Genomic DNA, 24,406 nt, shown 5'->3' with positions numbered 1-24,406 from the left:
TGACAGCTCTTTGGTCTTCACCATAGTGGAGTTTGGAGTCAGACTGTTTGAGGGTGTGCACAGGTGTCTTTTTATACTGATAACAAGTTTAAACAGGTGCCATTACTACAGGTAATGAATGGAGGAAAGAGGAGACTCTTAAAGAAGAAGTTACAGGTCTGTGAGAGCCAGAAATCTTGATTGCTTGTTTCTGACCAAATACTTATTTTCCACCATAATATGCAAATAAAATGAAAAAAAAAAACAGACAATGTGATTTTCTGGATTTTTTTTTCTCAGTTTGTCTCCCATAGTTGAGGTCTACCTATGATGTAAATTACAGACGCCTCTCATCTTTTTAAGTGGTGGAACTTGCACTATTGCTGACTGACTAAATACTTTTTTGCCCCACTGTATATGTACAGCTGGTATAACCTGGGTATTATATATGTACAGCAGGTATAACCTGGCATCTCCTGCATATAATTATATATGTACAGCTGGTATAACCTGGGCATCTCCTGTATATAATATATATGTACAGCCGGTATAACCTGGGCATCTCCTGTATATAATTATATAAGTACAGCTGGTATAACCTGGGCATCTCCTGTATATAATTATATATGTACAGCTGCTATAACCTGGGCATCTCCTGTATATAATTATATATGTACAGCCGGTATAACCTGGGCATCTCCTGTATATAATTATATATGTACAGCCGGTATAACCTGGGCATCTCCTGTATATAATTATATATGTACAGCCGGTATAAGCTGGGCATCTCCTGTATATAATTATATATGTACAGCCGGTATAACCTGAGCATCTCCTGTATATAATTATATATGTACAACCGGTATAACCTGGGCATCTCCTGTATATAATTATATATGTACAGCAGGTATAACCTGGGCATCTCCTGTATATAATTATATATGTACAGCTGGTATAACCTGGGCATCTCCTGTATATAATTATATATGTACAGCTGGTATAACCTGGGCATCTCCTGTATATAATTATATAAGTACAGCAGGTATAACCTGGGCATCTCCTGTATATAATATATATGTACAGCTGGTATAACCTGGGCATCTCCTGTATATAATATATATGTACAGCTGGTATAACCTGGGCATCTCCTGTATATAATATATATGTACAGCTGGTATAACCTGGGCATACTATGTGTGTGATGTCCCACATGTGGTTGATGGGAGACAAATCCGGAGGCGCTGCAGCCATGGGGGCTCGTACAGGCGGCTCACAGTAGTACGATCAACATATGGTCTGGTGACATCGGGTATAATGACGGCTCCTGGGACACTTTGGAGAAACGGCCGCACCACTGGGCTCACGACTGATGTATTCTGTGAAGTTAGACGTCATATACGGAGCCTGAGTCGTCAGCACCACATGGGCCACAAGCCGGACGGCTACAGGAGACCACTGACCAGATGTCACAGGCAGCAGTGGAGGCCCGTCCTCTTCAGCGAGGAGTCCGGCTTTTTATCTTTGATGCAATGATAGCCGGAGATTGGTCAGGAGACCACGTGGGCGACGCCATGAAGGCTACAACATAACTATAGAGAAAGACGTGGACCTCACATCCAAATACTCTACATCCATCTATTGGGCACAGAAAGGAGCAAGACAAAGCTCAGCGACTACATGATGCCCAAGATATAACACAAGACGGCCGCCGGGAGACTGCGGCCAACAATGCAGAGCGAGAACAGCTCACAACACCGAGAATAGACAGGGGCGATACGTCCCCTCTGTCTCGGCGTTCAGGCAATGATATATTAACTTGACACTTACATGACTGATCACCTTGTGTTATGACGTCCCCGCAGCTGCAACACACGTTTCGCTTCTTCGTCAGGAGGTGTCCAAAAACCAGGCGAAACTGAGCACACACGAGGGTCTTAGATGATATTTTGGCTGCCACAAAATGCTCAATAGGCCCCTAATCGGACGGGTGCAGCACCACCATGACACCACACCAGCACGGGGAGCAATATGGGAGCCCCACTGCACCATGAACACAGCAGCGCCCCCCACAGGCCCAGCAACGATGGCCGACCACATAGGACCAAAACCAGGGGTGAGGAGCCTGAGACCCCTGTGCTTCCAGACGGTCTCAACAAAATGCTAAGAGTAAAATAATCGGAAACCTCTGCGGCTCATTAAGGCCACGTTCACACGGTCAGTATCTTACATCAGTATTTGGAAGCCAAAATCAGGAGTAGATCAGTCAGAGGAAAAGTATAAGGCTGTGTGCACACGATGCAGATTTGCAGCGGATTTTACCGCTCAGAAACGTTGCATATCCGCAGTGTGATGTACAGTAGCCTTAAAATCAATGGAAGAAAAAAACGCTGTGCAGACGCTGCGGGTTTTTCGCGGTACAAAATCCGCAGCATGTTACTTTTGTGCGGTTTTCCATCTCCCCTGTCACTAAATCCGCAGGGGGAAAACCGCATGAAAAATGGAAGAAATCCGCAGGAAAAATCTGCAGGGCCAAAAAGTACGTCTGCACTCAGCCTAATAGAAACCCACCACCACTCCTGGATTTATCACCCACTACAGATACTGAATGTGTGACTGTGGATCTGCGGCCACGTTATCTCCCACAGGTGTGCTACACTGCTGTCTGCCCCTGGGATATTGGCCCCAGCTCTCCTCCTCCTCCTCACATGTGTCCCAGCTGTCTTCCATTTGGAGGAAACAAAAGGTCCGGCCAAATCTAAGCTCAGGGATGTTAGTCTGAGACCATGGACCAGATGCCACAGGCAGCAATGGACACCCGGCCTCTTCAGTGGAAGGTGAGTGGTGGAGGCCAAACACTATAGATACTCACTGCAGAGCATCATATATACTGTGCACTAGCTGTATATACCCCCTGTATACACCGTACACTATATATACACTGCAGAACATCATATATACTGTGCACTAGCTGTATATACCCCCTGTATACACTGTGCACTATATATACACTGCAGAACATCATATATACTGTGCACTAGCTGTATATACCTCCTGTATACACCGTACACTATATATACACTGCAGAACATCATATATACTGTGCACTAGCTGTATATACCCCTGTATACACCGTACACTATATATACACTGCAGAACATCATATATACTGTGCACTAGCTGTATATACCTCCTGTATACACCGTACACTATATATACACTGCAGAGCATCATATATACTGTGCACTAGCTGTATATACCCCCTGTATACACCGTACACTATATATACACTGCAGAACATCATATATACTGTGCACTAGCTGTATATACCCCCTGTATACACTGTGCACTATATATACACTGCAGAACATCATATATACTGTGCACTAGCTGTATATACCTCCTGTATACACCGTACACTATTTATACACTGCAGAACATCATATATACTGTGCACTAGCTGTATATACCCCCTGTATACACCGTACACTATATATACACTGCAGAACATCATATATACTGTGCACTAGCTGTATATACCCCCTGTATACACTGTGCACTATATATACACTGCAGAGCATCATATATACTGTGCACTAGCTGTATATACCCCCTGTATACACCGTACACTATATATACACTGCAGAACATCATATATACTGTGCACTAGCTGTATATACCCCCTGTATACACTGTGCACTATATATACACTGCAGAACATCATATATACTGTGCACTAGCTGTATATACCCCTGTATACACCGTACACTATATATACACTGCAGAGCATCATATATACTGTGCACTAGCTGTATATACCCCCTGTATACACTGTGCACTATATATACACTGCAGAGCATCATATATACTGTGCACTAGCTGTATATACCCCTGTATACACCGTACACTATATATACACTGCAGAGCATCATATATACTGTGCACTAGCTGTATATACCCCCTGTATACACCGTACACTATATATACACTGCAGAGCATCATATATACTGTGCACTAGCTGTATATACCCCTGTATACACCGTACACTATATATACACTGCAGAACATCATATATACTGTGCACTAGCTGTATATACCCCCTGTATACACTGTGCACTATATATACACTGCAGAGCATCATATATACTGTGCACTAGCTGTATATACCCCCTGTATACACTGTGCACTATATATACACTGCAGAGCATCATATATACTGTACACTAGCTGTATATACCCCCTGTATACACTGTGCACTATATATACACTGCAGAGCATCATATATACTGTGCACTAGCTGTATATACCCCTGTATACACCGTACACTATATATACACTGCAGAACATCATATATACTGTGCACTAGCTGTATATACCCCCTGTATACACTGTGCACTATATATACACTGCAGAGCATCATATATACTGTGCACTAGCTGTATATACCCCCTGTATACACTGTGCACTATATATACACTGCAGAGCATCATATATACTGTGCACTAGCTGTATATACCCCTGTATACACCGTACACTATATATACACTGCAGAACATCATATATACTGTGCACTAGCTGTATATACCCCCTGTATACACTGTGCACTATATATACACTGCAGAGCATCATATATACTGTGCACTAGCTGTATATACCCCTGTATACACCGTACACTATATATACACTGCAGAACATCATATATACTGTGCACTAGCTGTATATACCCCCTGTATACACTGTGCACTATATATACACTGCAGAGCATCATATATACTGTACACTAGCTGTATATACCTCCTGTATACACCGTACACTATATATACACACTGCAGAGCATCATATATACTGTGCACTAGCTGTATATACCCCCTGTATACACTGTGCACTATATATACACTGCAGAGCATCATATATACTGTACACTAGCTGTATATACCTCCTGTATACACCGTACACTATATATACACTGCAGAGCATCATATATACTGTGCACTAGCTGTATATACCCCTGTATACACCGTACACTATATATACTGTGCACTAGCTGTATATACCCCTGTATACACCGTATACTATATATACACTGCAGAGCATCATATATACTGTGCACTAGCTGTATATACCCCCTGTATACACCGTACACTATATATACACTGCAGAACATCATATATACTGTGCACTAGCTGTATATACCCCTGTATACACCGTACACTATATATACACTGCAGAACATATATACTGTGCACTAGCTGTATATACCCCCTGTATACACCGTACACTATATATACACTGCAGAGCATCATATATACTGTGCACTAGCTGTATATACCCCCTGTATACACCGTACACTATATATACACTGCAGAGCATCATATATACTGTACACTAGCTGTATATACCTCCTGTATACACCGTACACTATATATACACTGCAGAGCATCATATATACTGTGCACTAGCTGTATATACCCCCTGTATACACTGTGCACTATATATACACTGCAGAGCATCATATATACTGTACACTAGCTGTATATACCCCCTGTATACACCGTACACTATATATACACTGCAGAGCATCATATATACTGTGCACTAGCTGTATATACCCCCTGTATACACTGTGCACTATATATACACTGCAGAGCATCATATATACTGTACACTAGCTGTATATACCTCCTGTATACACCGTACACTATATATACACTGCAGAACATCATATATACTGTGCACTAGCTGTATATACCCCCTGTATACACCGTACACTATATATACACTGCAAAGCATCATATATACTGTGCACTAGCTGTATATACCCCTGTATACACCGTATACTATATATACACTGCAGAGCATCATATATACTGTGCACTAGCTGTATATACCTCCTGTATACACCGTACACTATATATACACTGCAGAACATCATATATACTGTGCACTAGCTGTATATACCCCCTGTATACACCGTACACTATATATACACTGCAGAGCATCATATATACTGTGCACTAGCTGTATATACCCCTGTATACACCGTACACTATATATACACTGCAGAACATCATATATACTGTGCACTAGCTGTATATACCCCTGTATACACCGTATACTATATATACACTGCAGAGCATCATATATACTGTGCACTAGCTGTATATACCTCCTGTATACACCGTACACTATATATACACTGCAGAACATCATATATACTGTGCACTAGCTGTATATACCCCCTGTATACACCGTACACTATATATACACTGCAGAGCATCATATATACTGTGCACAAGCTGTATATACCCCTGTATACACCGTATACTATATATACACTGCAGAGCATCATATATACTGTGCACTAGCTGTATATACCCCCTGTATACACCGTGCACTATATATACACTGCAGAGCATCATATATACTGTGCACTAGCTGTATATACCCCTGTATACACCGTACACTATATATACACTGCAGAGCATCATATATACTGTGCACTAGCTGTATATACCCCCTGTATACAGTGTACACTATATATACACTGCAGAACAACATATATACTGTGCACTAGCTGTATATACCCCCTGTATACACCGTACACTATATATACACTGCAGAGCATCATATATACTGTGCACTAGCTGTATATACCCCTGTATACACCGTATACTATATATACACTGCAGAGCATCATATATACTGTGCACTAGCTGTATATACCCCCTGTATACACTGTGCACTATATATACACTGCAGAGCATCATATATACTGTGCACTAGCTGTATATACCCCTGTATACACCGTACACTATATATACACTGCAGAACATCATATATACTGTGCACTAGCTGTATATACCCCCTGTATACACTGTGCACTATATATACACTGCAGAGCATCATATATACTGTGCACTAGCTGTATATACCCCTGTATACACCGTACACTATATATACACTGCAGAGCATCATATATACTGTGCACTAGCTGTGTATACCCCTGTATACACTGTGCACTATATATACACTGCAGAGCATCATATATACTGTGCACTAGCTGTATATACCCCTGCATACACTGTGCACTATATATACTGCAGAACATCATATATACTGTGCACTAGCTGTATATACCCCTGCATACACTGTGCACTATACACTGCAGAACATCATATATACTGTGCACTAGCTGTATATACCCCTGTATACACTGTGCACTATATATACTGCAGAACATCATATATACTGTGCACTAGCTGTATATACCCCTGCATACACTGTGCACTATATATACTGCAGAACATCATATATACTGTGCACTAGCTGTATATACCCCTGCATACACTGTGCACTATATATACACTGCAGAACATCATATATACTGTGCACTAGCTGTATATACTCCTGCATACACTGTGCACTATATATACTGCAGAAGATCATATATACTGTGCACTAGCTGTATATACCCCCTGTATACACTGTACACTATATATACACTGCAGAGCATCATATATACTGTGCACTAGCTGTATATACCCCTGTATACACCGTACACTATATATACACTGCAGAGCATCATATATACTGTGCACTAGCTGTATATACCCCCTGTATACACTGTACACTATATATACACTGCAGAGCATCATATATACTGTGCACTAGCTGTATATACCTCCTGTATACACCGTACACTATATATACACTGCAGAACATCATATATACTGTGCACTAGCTGTATATACCCCTGTATACACCGTACACTATATACACTGCAGAACATCATATATACTGTGCACTAGCTGTATATACCCCTGTATACACCGTACACTATATATACACTGCAGAGCATCATATATACTGTGCACTAGCTGTATATACCCCCTGTATACACTGTACACTATATATACACTGCAGAGCATCATATATACTGTGCACTAGCTGTATATACCTCCTGTATACACCGTACACTATATATACACTGCAGAACATCATATATACTGTGCACTAGCTGTATATACCCCTGTATACACCGTACACTATATACACTGCAGAACATCATATATACTGTGCACTAGCTGTATATACCCCTGTATACACCGTACACTATATATACACTGCAGAACATCATATATACTGTGCACTAGCTGTATATACCCCCTGTATACACCGTACACTATATATACACTGCAGAGCATCATATATACTGTGCACTAGCTGTATATACCCCCTGTATACACCGTACACTATATATACACTGCAGAGCATCATATATACTGTACACTAGCTGTATATACCTCCTGTATACACCGTACACTATATATACACTGCAGAACATCATATATACTGTGCACTAGCTGTATATACCCCTGTATACACCGTACACTATATACACTGCAGAACATCATATATACTGTGCACTAGCTGTATATACCCCTGTATACACCGTACACTATATATACACTGCAGAACATATATACTGTGCACTAGCTGTATATACCCCCTGTATACACCGTACACTATATATACACCGTAGAGCATCATATATACTGTGCACTAGCTGTATATACCCCCTGTATACACTGTACACTATATATACACTGCAGAGCATCATATATACTGTGCACTAGCTGTATATACCCCCTGTATACACCGTACACTATATATACACCGTAGAGCATCATATATACTGTGCACTAGCTATATATACCCCCTGTATACACCGTACACTATATACACTGCAGAGCATCATATATACTGTGCACTAGCTGTATATACCCCTGTATACACCGTACACTATATACACTGCAGAGCATCATATATACTGTGCACTAGCTATATATACCCCCTGTATACACCGTATACACTGCAGAGCATCATATGTACTGTGCACTAGCTGTATATACCCCCTGTATACACCGTACACTATATACACTGCAGAGCATCATATATACTGTGCACTAGCTGTATATACCCCCTGTATACACCGTACACTATATATACACTGCAGAGCATCATATATACTGTGCACTAGCTGTATATACCCCTGTATACACCGTACACTATATATACACTGCAGAACATCATATATACTGTGCACTAGCTGTATATACCCCTGTATACACCGTACACTATATATACACTGCAGAGCATCATATATACTATATACTGTGCACTAGCTGTATATACCTCCTGTATACACCGTACACTATGTATACACTGCAGAACATCATATATACTGTGCACTAGCTGTATATACCCCTGTATACACCGTACACTATATACACTGCAGAACATCATATATACTGTGCACTAGCTGTATATACCCCCTGTATACACCGTAGAGCATCATATATACTGTGCACTAGCTGTATATACCCCCTGTATACACCGTACACTATATATACACTGCAGAGCATCATATATACTGTGCACTAGCTGTATATACCCCTGTATACACCGTACACTATATACACTGCAGAACATCATATATACTGTGCACTAGCTGTATATACCCCCTGTATACACCGTAGAGCATCATATATACTGTGCACTAGCTGTATATACCCCCTGTATACACCGTACACTATATACACTGCAGAGCATCATATGTACTGTGCACTAGCTGTATATACCCCCTGTATACAATGTACACTATATATATACACTGCAGAACATCATATATACTGTGCACTAGCTGTATATACCCCTGTATACACCGTACACTATATACACTGCAGAACATCATATATACTGTGCACTAGCTGTATATACCCCCTGTATACACCGTAGAGCATCATATATACTGTGCACTAGCTGTATATACCCCCTGTATACACCGTACACTATATACACTGCAGAGCATCATATATACTGTGCACTAGCTGTATATACCCCCTGTATACAATGTACACTATATATACACTGCAGAGCATCATATATACTGTGCACTAGCTGTATATACCCCCTGTATACACCGTACACTATATATACACTGCAGAACATCATATATACTGTGCACTAGCTGTATATACCCCTGTATACACTGTGCACTATATATACACTGCAGAGCATCATATATACTGTGCACTAGCTGTATATACCCCCTGTATACACTGTGCACTATATATACACTGCAGAGCATCATATATACTGTACACTAGCTGTATATACCCCCTGTATACACCGTACACTATATATACACTGCAGAGCATCATATATACTGTGCACTAGCTGTATATACCCCTGTATACACCGTACACTATATATACACTGCAGAACATCATATATACTGTGCACTAGCTGTATATACCCCCTGTATACACTGTGCACTATATATACACTGCAGAGCATCATATATACTGTGCACTAGCTGTATATACCCCTGTATACACCGTACACTATATATACACTGCAGAACATCATATATACTGTGCACTAGCTGTATATACCCCCTGTATACACTGTGCACTATATATACACTGCAGAGCATCATATATACTGTACACTAGCTGTATATACCTCCTGTATACACCGTACACTATATATACACACTGCAGAGCATCATATATACTGTGCACTAGCTGTATATACCCCCTGTATACACTGTGCACTATATATACACTGCAGAGCATCATATATACTGTACACTAGCTGTATATACCTCCTGTATACACCGTACACTATATATACACTGCAGAGCATCATATATACTGTGCACTAGCTGTATATACCCCTGTATACACCGTACACTATATATACTGTGCACTAGCTGTATATACCCCTGTATACACCGTATACTATATATACACTGCAGAGCATCATATATACTGTGCACTAGCTGTATATACCCCCTGTATACACCGTACACTATATATACACTGCAGAACATCATATATACTGTGCACTAGCTGTATATACCCCTGTATACACCGTACACTATATATACACTGCAGAACATATATACTGTGCACTAGCTGTATATACCCCCTGTATACACCGTACACTATATATACACTGCAGAGCATCATATATACTGTGCACTAGCTGTATATACCCCCTGTATACACCGTACACTATATATACACTGCAGAGCATCATATATACTGTACACTAGCTGTATATACCTCCTGTATACACCGTACACTATATATACACTGCAGAGCATCATATATACTGTGCACTAGCTGTATATACCCCCTGTATACACTGTGCACTATATATACACTGCAGAGCATCATATATACTGTACACTAGCTGTATATACCCCCTGTATACACCGTACACTATATATACACTGCAGAGCATCATATATACTGTGCACTAGCTGTATATACCCCCTGTATACACTGTGCACTATATATACACTGCAGAGCATCATATATACTGTACACTAGCTGTATATACCTCCTGTATACACCGTACACTATATATACACTGCAGAACATCATATATACTGTGCACTAGCTGTATATACCCCCTGTATACACCGTACACTATATATACACTGCAAAGCATCATATATACTGTGCACTAGCTGTATATACCCCTGTATACACCGTATACTATATATACACTGCAGAGCATCATATATACTGTGCACTAGCTGTATATACCTCCTGTATACACCGTACACTATATATACACTGCAGAACATCATATATACTGTGCACTAGCTGTATATACCCCCTGTATACACCGTACACTATATATACACTGCAGAGCATCATATATACTGTGCACTAGCTGTATATACCCCTGTATACACCGTACACTATATATACACTGCATAACATCATATATACTGTGCACTAGCTGTATATACCCCTGTATACACCGTATACTATATATACACTGCAGAGCATCATATATACTGTGCACTAGCTGTATATACCCCCTGTATACACCGTACACTATATATACACTGCAGAGCATCATATATACTGTGCACAAGCTGTATATACCCCTGTATACACCGTATACTATATATACACTGCAGAGCATCATATATACTGTGCACTAGCTGTATATACCCCCTGTATACACCGTGCACTATATATACACTGCAGAGCATCATATATACTGTGCACTAGCTGTATATACCCCTGTATACACCGTACACTATATATACACTGCAGAGCATCATATATACTGTGCACTAGCTGTATATACCCCCTGTATACAGTGTACACTATATATACACTGCAGAACAACATATATACTGTGCACTAGCTGTATATACCCCCTGTATACACCGTACACTATATATACACTGCAGAGCATCATATATACTGTGCACTAGCTGTATATACCCCTGTATACACCGTATACTATATATACACTGCAGAGCATCATATATACTGTGCACTAGCTGTATATACCCCCTGTATACACTGTGCACTATATATACACTGCAGAGCATCATATATACTGTGCACTAGCTGTATATACCCCTGTATACACCGTACACTATATATACACTGCAGAACATCATATATACTGTGCACTAGCTGTATATACCCCCTGTATACACTGTGCACTATATATACACTGCAGAGCATCATATATACTGTGCACTAGCTGTATATACCCCTGTATACACCGTACACTATATATACACTGCAGAGCATCATATATACTGTGCACTAGCTGTGTATACCCCTGTATACACTGTGCACTATATATACACTGCAGAGCATCATATATACTGTGCACTAGCTGTATATACCCCTGCATACACTGTGCACTATATATACTGCAGAACATCATATATACTGTGCACTAGCTGTATATACCCCTGCATACACTGTGCACTATACACTGCAGAACATCATATATACTGTGCACTAGCTGTATATACCCCTGTATACACTGTGCACTATATATACTGCAGAACATCATATATACTGTGCACTAGCTGTATATACCCCTGCATACACTGTGCACTATATATACTGCAGAACATCATATATACTGTGCACTAGCTGTATATACCCCTGCATACACTGTGCACTATATATACACTGCAGAACATCATATATACTGTGCACTAGCTGTATATACTCCTGCATACACTGTGCACTATATATACTGCAGAAGATCATATATACTGTGCACTAGCTGTATATACCCCCTGTATACACTGTACACTATATATACACTGCAGAGCATCATATATACTGTGCACTAGCTGTATATACCCCTGTATACACCGTACACTATATATACACTGCAGAGCATCATATATACTGTGCACTAGCTGTATATACCCCCTGTATACACTGTACACTATATATACACTGCAGAGCATCATATATACTGTGCACTAGCTGTATATACCTCCTGTATACACCGTACACTATATATACACTGCAGAACATCATATATACTGTGCACTAGCTGTATATACCCCTGTATACACCGTACACTATATATACACTGCAGAACATCATATATACTGTGCACTAGCTGTATATACCCCTGTATACACCGTACACTATATATACACTGCAGAACATCATATATACTGTGCACTAGCTGTATATACCCCCTGTATACACCGTACACTATATATACACTGCAGAGCATCATATATACTGTGCACTAGCTGTATATACCTCCTGTATACACCGTACACTATATATACACTGCAGAACATCATATATACTGTGCACTAGCTGTATATACCCCTGTATACACCGTACACTATATATACACTGCAGAACATCATATATACTGTGCACTAGCTGTATATACCCCTGTATACACCGTACACTATATATACACTGCAGAACATCATATATACTGTGCACTAGCTGTATATACCCCCTGTATACACTGTACACTATATATACACTGCAGAGCATCATATATACTGTGCACTAGCTGTATATACCCCCTGTATACACCGTACACTATATATACACCGTAGAGCATCATATATACTGTGCACTAGCTATATATACCCCCTGTATACACCGTACACTATATACACTGCAGAGCATCATATGTACTGTGCACTAGCTGTATATACCCCTGTATACACCGTACACTATATACACTGCAGAGCATCATATATACTGTGCACTAGCTATATATACCCCCTGTATACACCGTACACTATATACACTGCAGAGCATCATATGTACTGTGCACTAGCTGTATATACCCCCTGTATACACCGTACACTATATACACTGCAGAGCATCATATATACTGTGCACTAGCTGTATATACCCCCTGTATACACCGTACACTATATATACACTGCAGAGCATCATATATACTGTGCACTAGCTGTATATACCCCTGTATACACCGTACACTATATATACACTGCAGAACATCATATATACTGTGCACTAGCTGTATATACCCCTGTATACACCGTACACTATATATACACTGCAGAGCATCATATATACTATATACTGTGCACTAGCTGTATATACCTCCTGTATACACCGTACACTATGTATACACTGCAGAACATCATATATACTGTGCACTAGCTGTATATACCCCTGTATACACCGTACACTATATACACTGCAGAACATCATATATACTGTGCACTAGCTGTATATACCCCCTGTATACACCGTAGAGCATCATATATACTGTGCACTAGCTGTATATACCCCCTGTATACACCGTACACTATATATACACTGCAGAGCATCATATATACTGTGCACTAGCTGTATATACCCCTGTATACACCGTACACTATATACACTGCAGAACATCATATATACTGTGCACTAGCTGTATATACCCCCTGTATACACCGTAGAGCATCATATATACTGTGCACTAGCTGTATATACCCCCTGTATACACCGTACACTATATACACTGCAGAGCATCATATGTACTGTGCACTAGCTGTATATACCCCCTGTATACAATGTACACTATATATATACACTGCAGAACATCATATATACTGTGCACTAGCTGTATATACCCCTGTATACACCGTACACTATATACACTGCAGAACATCATATATACTGTGCACTAGCTGTATATACCCCCTGTATACACCGTAGAGCATCATATATACTGTGCACTAGCTGTATATACCCCCTGTATACACCGTACACTATATACACTGCAGAGCATCATATATACTGTGCACTAGCTGTATATACCCCCTGTATACAATGTACACTATATATACACTGCAGAGCATCATATATACTGTGCACTAGCTGTATATACCCCCTGTATACACCGTACACTATATATACACTGCAGAACATCATATATACTGTGCACTAGCTGTATATACCCCTGTATACACTGTGCACTATATATACACTGCAGAGCATCATATATACTGTGCACTAGCTGTATATACCCCTGTATACACCGTACACTATATATATATATATATATATATATATATATATATATATATATATATATATATATATATACACACACTGCAGAACATCATGTATACTATTTTACCCTTCGCCACGACAGAACCCACTGGAGGTATCGGATCTGCCCCATTTGGAACAGGAAACCCTACAGGAAAGATAAAAGGGGCGGTCCACCTTTCCTCCTCCGTTTTGGTTTCCTGTTCCAAAAGGAGCCTCACGATCTTTCAGGAAAGCATACCTGGGCCATGCGTGCTGCCTGTGCGGTCTCCACGGGAACGGCAGGGGCTGCGGTCCGGAGGCAGCGTCGGGGGAGACTCCGTTAGACGGCTCACCCCTCCTCTGATGCATGGAGGGTGATGACCGGGTACGGGGAGGGCCGCCCGGTCTCGCCTAGGAGCGCGCCGGGTGGCACCAAGACGCGCAGGCCGCCGCTGCGAGGAGCGGTAAGGGCGTCGGTGGCGTGAGAAAGAGGGGGGGGGGGAATCTTCCAAGGACAGTGGCGTGGAGGGCGTGTGCCGCAGGCAGAAGCGCGGTAGCCGGTCGGCGCAGAGGCTCCTGACTCCTGGAAGTAATGATTGAACTTCCGGGGCAGGATGGCTGAGAGCGCAACGGCGCATGCGCGGTGATCCCGGGGAGGAGGAGCGACTTCTGGGGGCAAACACAAGGAAGAAGGGGGGGGGGGGGGGGGGTGAAGAAGCAAGCTATTTAAACAGCGCCGCAGCTGAGTGGCGGTGAGCCATGTCATCCCCAACAGAAGTGCACGCTCCAGCAGGAGACTCTGCGGGGGGCAGCTCCTCCACGGACCGCAACACCAGGACAGACACCGCCCGCAGGAGCGAGGCTGGAGAGTCAAGGCCTAGGACGGGATCTCAGCCATCCGATCCGGTAATATAAGGCTTCACTGGGTGAGTGTGCAATGTATATACTCTGCCTATTAAGCTGACCTCTCCTCCCCCTCCCCCCCTCTCCTTTTGCTGTGTCTCCCCTCTCCAGGGGAAGAAAAAAGAAAAATCTAAGCATAAGGAATGCGTGTTATGCGCTGAACCTCTCCCTGACTCCTACCCCAAAAACCTCTGTAATCAGTGCACCAGGGAGACTAGGCAGGGGTCTGCAGTATCATCAAAGGACATTTGAGCCATAATCAGGGAGGAAATGCAGGCTATCGCCCGTGCCAGTACTCCCTCACCCTCAGAGTCTAGGAGCAAAAAACAGGTGACCCTCAGCTCAGAGTCAGAGGAAGAACAGGGGTTAATCTCCGACTCCTCACTCACATCCTCGTCATCATCAGACAAGGAGGGACCCGTCGTGTCTTCCCCTGGATAGTGTGGATAACCTGGTCAAATCTGTGAGGAACACTATGGGGTGTGAGGAAGCAAGGGGTGCCCAAACCGCACAAGAAATGTTGGTGGAAAAGAAAAGGAGTGTTCCCAGTAATACCGGCGGTTAAGGCCCTAATAAAAAGAGTGGGAAAAACACGATAAAAGAAGTTTTCTCCCATCGGCCTCAAAGAGGAAATATCCATTTAGCAATGACGAGCTATTAAAATGGACCAAAGTGCCAAAGGTTGATGCCGTTGTAGCCTCTACCTCGAAACAATCTACTATTCCGGTAGAGGACGCAGGCTTGTTGGCAGAGCCGCTAGACCGTAAGGCAGTCATCCTTGAAAAGATCTTGGGAGTCTACCATGGGTATTTTTAAGCCACCAGTAGCCAGCACGTGCACCGCTAGATCTATGCTCGTATGGTTGGACTAATTGGATCAACAAATCGAGCAGAAGGTGTCAAGAGGAAAAACTATGGGCCGCTATTCCATTGATCAGAGGGGCAGCAGCCTTTATGGCCGATGCTTCGGCAGACACTCTGCGGCTGGCAGCGAGATCAGCGGCTCTGGTGAACAACGCCAGGTGGGCACTGTGGATGAAGAGCTGGAAGGGGGATGCGCAATCAAAATCTAAGATTTGTGCAACCCCGTGCGAGGGTGAGTTTCTCTTTGGGAAAGCCCTAGACAACATACTCGCCAAAGCGAAGGAGAGGAAGAAGGCGTTCCGTGATTCTTCTATCCCTTTCTATAGGAGAACCTTTAAAAGACGACCGTTTGGAAGAAGGAGGCAAACGGATAGATCAAATAGATGGCCTACAAAGGAAGAAAAGCAAAAGGGTAGCATGTTTAGGGGTTCAACATTCCGGAAGGAAAACAAATATTAAAAAATCAGACCCACCAGTAGGGGGTAGATTAAATTTTTTTTATTCAAAATGGGAACAAATAGCTTCGAGCCCATGGATCTTAAGTATAATTAAAGAGGGAATGAAAATAGAATTCCTTCAAATCCCTTATGATTTCTTTATCATAACCCGCCTTAACTCTATAGTTCAACAAAAGGCCCTTGAAGAAGAAATTCGGAGCCTATTATCCAAGGGGGTTTTAGTAGAGGTCCCAGAGGGACAGGAAGGTAGAGGATTTTACTCGCCTTTATTTTTAATTTCCAAACCAGATGGTACGTTTAGGACAATTATTTAAGGAAGCTTAATACGTTTATAAAAAATTATAAGTTTAAGATAGAATCAATCAGATCCACCATAAAACTTCTCTTTCCAAACTGTGTAATGGCGGGGATTGACTTAAAAGATGCTTACTATCATCTTCCTATCCATGATAGATACTAAAAATACCTAAGAGTCGCAGTGGTGTTCGAAGGCAGGATCCGTCATTTTCAGTATACAGCCATGCCTTTCGGCCTCCCTACAGCGCCAAGAATCTTCACCAAGGTGATGGCAGAGGTGATTGCCTATCTTCGGCAAAAAGACACTCTAGTCGTACCTTACCTAGACGACTTCCTAATAATCGGGAACTCGGTCACCCAATGTAACAAACGTGTGGCTGACGTGATCTGTACACTGATGATCCAGCAAAGATGAGAAGTCCAGACTCGTTCCGCATTCCCTCCAGATGTTTTTAGGGTTCCAGTTAGACTCCACAACCCAGAGATGTCTACTTCCTCAGGTAAAGATTGCACTCACAAAAGAGAAAGTGGAGGCAGCCATAGGTAGACCACGCATGTCTAAGAGGGGCAGTGTCGCTATTGGGGTCGCTAAATTCTTGTGCCCCGGCAGTCCAGTGGGCCCATTATCATGTCCGCACACTTCAGCATCAGATCCTCCAAGAGGACAGGCGACATGGTGGTCACCTCGAGAGCAAGATAACCTTAACACAAGAGGTATTGACTTTGCTAAAGTGGTGGCTAGATGATACCATCTATCCTCTGGAGTCCCATGGGTTATAGTACCATCTTGTATCCTAACCACCGACTCTAGCCCCCACGGCTGGGGAGCCCATATGGGGAATAGCTTTTGTCAAGGAAGGTGGAATAGAAAGGAATGGGAATACTCATCTAACTTTTAAAAGATCTGACAGCAGTATTTTATGCTCTACACCATTTTCTTCCACAGCTCCAACGGAAACATGTCAGGATCTTGTCGGACAACACCACTACAGTGGCCTACATAAACAGACAGGGAGGTACGCGATCAGAGACTCTGATGTCTTCTGCGGCAAGAATCTTAAACTTGGGTGAAAGCTATTTGTTGTCCCTCTCGGCTCTTCATATCAGGGGAGAGAACAGAGAAGCATACTTCTTAGGCCGACACACACTTCGGCAAGGGGAGTGGTGACTCGCCGAGTCTTCAAGGACATAGTAGCTTTATGGGGGCAACCTCAGGTGGACCTCTTTGCCACGAAAGAGAACAGACAGATAAAGATGTTTGCTTCCCTGTCCCCGTCAGATCACCCAGACATACTGGATGCCCTCCAGGCCTCATGGAAGTTCAAACTGGCATACGCCTTCCCTCCGTTGATTCTCCTGCCACAGGTGATTCGGAAGATCAGAGAGGACAAGGTGAGAGTGATCTTGATAGCACCATTCTGGCCCAAGAGACCGTGGTTCTCGTGGCTACGAATTATGTCAGTGACAGATCCTTGGGTCCTTCCTTCGATTCCCAACCTACTCTCCCAAGGCCCTTTTTTCCACCCCTAAGTGGACAGCTTACACTTGACGGCTTGGAATTTGAAAGGCAGCTACTAAGATCAAGAGGCTTTTCTGAAACACTAATTGCTACTCTCCTACAGAGCAGGAAGCGGTCCAAGACCAAGATTTATACAAGAATATGGAAGAAATTCCTACAGTTTCATACAGCACCTCATACAACAAGTCCTGATAGTTCCTATCCTAGAGTTTCTACAGAGAGGGAAGGACTTGGGCCTGGCAGTAAACACACTGAAAGTCCAGGTGTCTGCGTTGGGGGCACTGTACGGCCATAATATAGCAGGAAATAAGTGGATATCACGATTCATTACAGCTTGTGAACGGATAACTCCAGTTCACATACCTGCAATCCCCGCATGGGACTTAAATATGGTCTTAGACGCTCTGACGGAAGAACCCTTTGAGCCAATAGACACGATATCCCTCAAATACTTGTCACTCAAGTAGCACTGACATCTGCTAGAAGAGTGGGTGATATCCAGGCCCTATCCATAGATCCACCCTTTTTTTCAGGTATACCAAGATAGGTTGATATTAAAGCCAGACCCCTTATACCTGCCTAAGGTATCAACAAAATACCATAGATCTCAAGAGATGCTTCTTTGAAGATCCCTCCACTCCAGAGGAGCGGAAATTCCACACTTTGGATGTCAGAAGAACTGTCCTAAAATATATTGAGAGGTCCAGGAGCTGGAGGCAGTGTAGGGCTCTGTTAGTATCTTTTCAGGGCTGTAAAAAAGGGTACGGAGTCACGAAGAGCACCATTTCCCGATGGATCAGGGATGCCATTCGCTTAGCCTACTCCGCGAAAAATGAAGATCCTCCGGAAGGCATCAGAGCGCATTCCACTAGAGCAATGGCGACCTCCTGGGCCGAGAGGGGAGACGTTCCAATTGAAACCATATGTAAGGCGGCAATTTGGTCATCTCCTTCTACCTTCTATAATCACTATAGACTTGACCTTTCAACTTCTGACCTAAGCTTTGGCAGGACTGTCCTTGGCACGGTGATCCCACCCAGGTGATGGTCTCTGGAATCTCTCCAGTGGGTGCTGTCGTGGCGAAGGGTAAAAAGCTGTGTTACCGGTAATGCTCTTTTAATGAGTCCACGACAGCACCCGTTCACTTCCCTCCCTGCTAAAGATATCAATAATAAAGTATCTCTGCTAAAGATGAATAAAAGACACTGTCTAATCCTTGGCGGTCCTCCTGGTACTCTGAAATGCAAAACTGAGGAGGAAAGGCGGACTGCCCCTTTTATCTTTCCTGTAGGGTCTCCTGTTCCAAATGGGGCGGATCCGATACCTCCAGTGGGTGCTGTCGTGGACTCATTAAAAGAGCATTACCAGTAAGTAATCCGGCTTATACTGTGCACTAGCTGTATATACCCCTGTATACACCGTACACTATATATACACTGCAGAACATCATATATACTGTGCACTAGCTGTATATACCCCCTGTATACACCGTACACTATATATACACTGCAGAACATCATATATACTGTGCACTAGCTGTATATACCCCCTGTATACACCATACACTATATATACACTGCAGAACATCATGTATACTGTGCACTAGCTGTATATACCCCCTGTATACACCATACACTATATATACACTGCAGAACATCATGTATACTGTGCACTAGCTGTATATACCCCCTGTATACACCATACACTATATATACACTGCAGAACATCATATATACTGTGCACTAGCTGTATATACCCCCTGTATACACCGTACACTATATATACACTGCATAACATCATGTATACTGTGCACTAGCTGTATATACCCCCTGTATACACCGTACACTATATATACACTGCAGAACATCATATATACTGTGCACTAGCTGTATATACCCCCTGTATACACCATACACTATATATACACTGCAGAACATCATATATACTGTGCACTAGCTGTATATACCCCCTGTATACACCGTACACTATATATACACTGCAGAACATCAAATATACTGTGCACTAGCTGTATATACCCCTGTATACACCGTACACTATATATACACTGCAGAACATCATATATACTATATACTGTGCACTAGCTGTATATACCCCTGTATACACTGCAGAGCATCATATATACTGTGCGCTAGCTGTATATACCCCCTGTATACACCATACACTATACACACTGCAGAACATCATATATACTGTGCACTAGCTGTATATACCCCCTGTATACACTATACACACTGCAGAACATCATATATACTATATACTGTACACTAGCTGTATATACCCCTGTATACACTGCACTATATATACTGCAGAGCATCATATATACTGTGCACTAGCTGTATATACCCCCTGAATACACTGCACTATATATACACTGCAGAACATCATGTATACTATATACTGTGCACTAGCTGTATATACCCCTGTATACACTGCAGAGCATCATATATACTGTGCGCTAGCTGTATATACCCCCTGTATACACCATACACTATACACACTGCAGAACATCATATATACTATATACTGTGCACTAGCTGTATATACCCCCTGTATACACCATACACACTGCAGAACATCATATATACTATATACTGTACACTAGCTGTAGATTCAAAGAAGCTTTATTGGCAGGACTAAATACACATTAGTTTTGCCAAAGCAAGTGTACAGAAGGGAATAGGGATGTTGGGTAGGGACTGTAGGAAAGGTGGGTGGGGGCAGATCCAGGATGGGGGCTATTGAAGTCCATGGCATAGGGAAGGTGGATGGGGGATTGGGGCATATCCAGGGTGGGGGCCATAGAAGTCCATGGCATATCATAGTTCTCTTTCTCGCAGTCTATGACATTCGCTCACATATTGCGCTGCTATCTCCACTGCTCTCTCTTCTTCCCCAGCAGTATATGTTTTCTCTTCCTCCTTCATGGTGGTGAAATCTGGGAAGAGATGTGAGAGTCTCCTGAAGTGAGTGTCCCTCACTGCTGAGTATGTGTAGCAGGAAGTGGGTCTTATCATCCTCCAGGGCCTCCTGGTCAGTTTTGGCACAGTCTTTCCTCCCTGCGCTTGTAGCTCTGCCTGTGTCGGCCGACCTCTATGGCCAGACTGTGGGCACTGAGTCTATACCGGCTCAGGATCTTGCGGTCTCTGGGGTCCAGGAGTTTCTCCAGGTATGGGGCCAGTCTGTAGTCTCTCTGTAGACTCCGGTACATGGTCAGTTTCTGTGAGCTGATGATGTCGTTCTTCCAGTCACTTACCTCTCCTGGCCTTCGTCTACCATCTTCCTGATTCCGGCTTTTGTCAGGTTGTTGTGACTGGTGTTCTGGTCAGGTTGGGTTTGGGTGAGCTGTTCCGAGGGTCCTGTTTTTTCTGTTTCCCCTACATGTGTCAGGGCTTTATGGTGATGGGAGCTTGGATTGCTCCTACGTAGGTGAGCCCGGAATGACAGTGCCCTCTTTAGGACTGTTAGGTGTAGAGGGAATCTGCCCAGCTCGGCCCGGCAAGCACTGTTGGAGGTGCTCCGATGGACTTGGAGAAGATGCTTGCAGAATTCCAGGTGGAATATTTCTGTTGGGCTGGAATCCCACCTTGACCAGTCTGGGTAGGTGTGAGGACCCCAGACTTCGCTGCCATACAGGAGGATTGGGGCGATGATAGTCGAAGATTTTTAACCAGACCCTCACTGGTGGCTTCAGATGGTAGAGTTTCCTTCAGATGGCATAGGTTTTGCATGCCTTGTCTTTCAGGGTCTCTATGGCTTGTTTGAAGCTCCCTGACTGGTGAATCTCTAGGCCCAGGTAGGTATATTTGTCTGTTCCTGTAAGGGCGCAGTTGTTGAAGATAAATGAAGTGTGTTCGTCTGATTTTTCTCTCTTCTGGAACACCATGATGTTGGTTTTCTTTAGGTTGACCAGTAGTGCCCAGGTGGAGCTGAATTTCGCTAAGATTTTCAGGTTGTCTTGGAGTCCTCTCTCGGTTGGTGACAGAAGCAGCAGGTCATCTGCATACAGCAGGAATTTCACCTGTGCGTCGTGGAGGGTGAGACCTGGTGCTGTGGAAGATTCCAGAGCGGTAGCCAGCTCATTGATGTAAATGTTGAAGAGTGTTGGGCTTAGGCTGCAGCCTTGTCTGACTCCCCGGATCTGCTGGAAATAGGCCGTTCTTATGCCGTTCACACTCACACTGCAGAGGTTCTCGGTGTAGGAGCTCTTGATAACATCGTAGGTCTTTCCTCCTATTCCGCTCTCCAGCAGTTTCAGGAATAAGCCTGGGTGCCACACCGAATCAAAGGCCTTTTTAAAGTCCACGAAACAGGCGTATATATTCCTGTTCTTTGTATTGTGGACGTGGCTCTGAATGAGGCTGTGCAGGGTGTAGATGTGGTCAGTGGTTTGGCATGAACCCTGCTTGGCTCTTGCTGAGGACGTTGTGCTCGGTGAGGAAACTGAGGATCCTCTTGTTCAGGATGCTGTTGAACAGTTTTCCCAGGTTGCTGCTGACACATATGCCTCTGTAGTTGGCTGGGTCATACCTGTCCCCATTCTTGTGGATGGGTGTGATGAGGCCTCGATTCCAGGTACGAGGGAAGTAGCTGGCACTTAGCACAAAATTAAAGAGTTTAACCATTGCGACCTGTATTTCTGGTGGGCTGTACTTCAGCATTTCTGGTAGGATTCCATCCAGGCCACCGGCTTTTCTACATCTTATGGAAGAGATTCTCTCTGCTACTTCCTGTAATGTAATAGGTGCATCCACAGGGTTCTGGAAATTTTTTACTTTTTGCCCCATTGCTTTGAGTTTTGCCATTATGCTTTCCTGTTCTTGGCTTAGATGGAGCCAGATGTTGCCATTTTGGATATGGATGTTGTTTTTCTTGTCCTTTGTGCCCATGTGGTTCCATAGTTCCCAGAAGGAGTTGTCTTGGAGTTGGTTAAGTTTGGTGGAGATGTAATTCTGCTTCTTCCTCCTGAGGATGGTTTTGTACTGCCTTTGTATG

General features: G+C 42.9%; 1 protein-coding gene across 1 annotated transcript in view; it reads left to right on the top strand.

Moving 5' to 3' along the window:
* The first annotated feature begins 2,673 nt into the window (after positions 1–2,673).
* Positions 2,674–24,406, top strand: part of KCTD14 (potassium channel tetramerization domain containing 14) — a 38,768-nt gene continuing 17,035 nt past the window's right edge. Inside the window, exon 1 of the mRNA XM_073548648.1 lies at positions 2,674–2,813. Within this exon, the coding sequence (XP_073404749.1) occupies positions 2,763–2,813 (51 nt within the window). The 5' untranslated portion in view covers positions 2,674–2,762. The remainder of the gene's footprint in view (positions 2,814–24,406) is intronic.

Source organism: Dendrobates tinctorius, unplaced genomic scaffold (assembly GCF_039654945.1).
Source record: "Dendrobates tinctorius isolate UK_male_01 unplaced genomic scaffold, ASM3965494v1 ptg000157l, whole genome shotgun sequence".
Lineage (NCBI taxonomy): Eukaryota > Metazoa > Chordata > Amphibia > Anura > Dendrobatidae > Dendrobates > Dendrobates tinctorius.
Note: the sequence above shows the minus strand (reverse complement) of the source record. Positions and strands in the feature narration are given on the sequence as shown.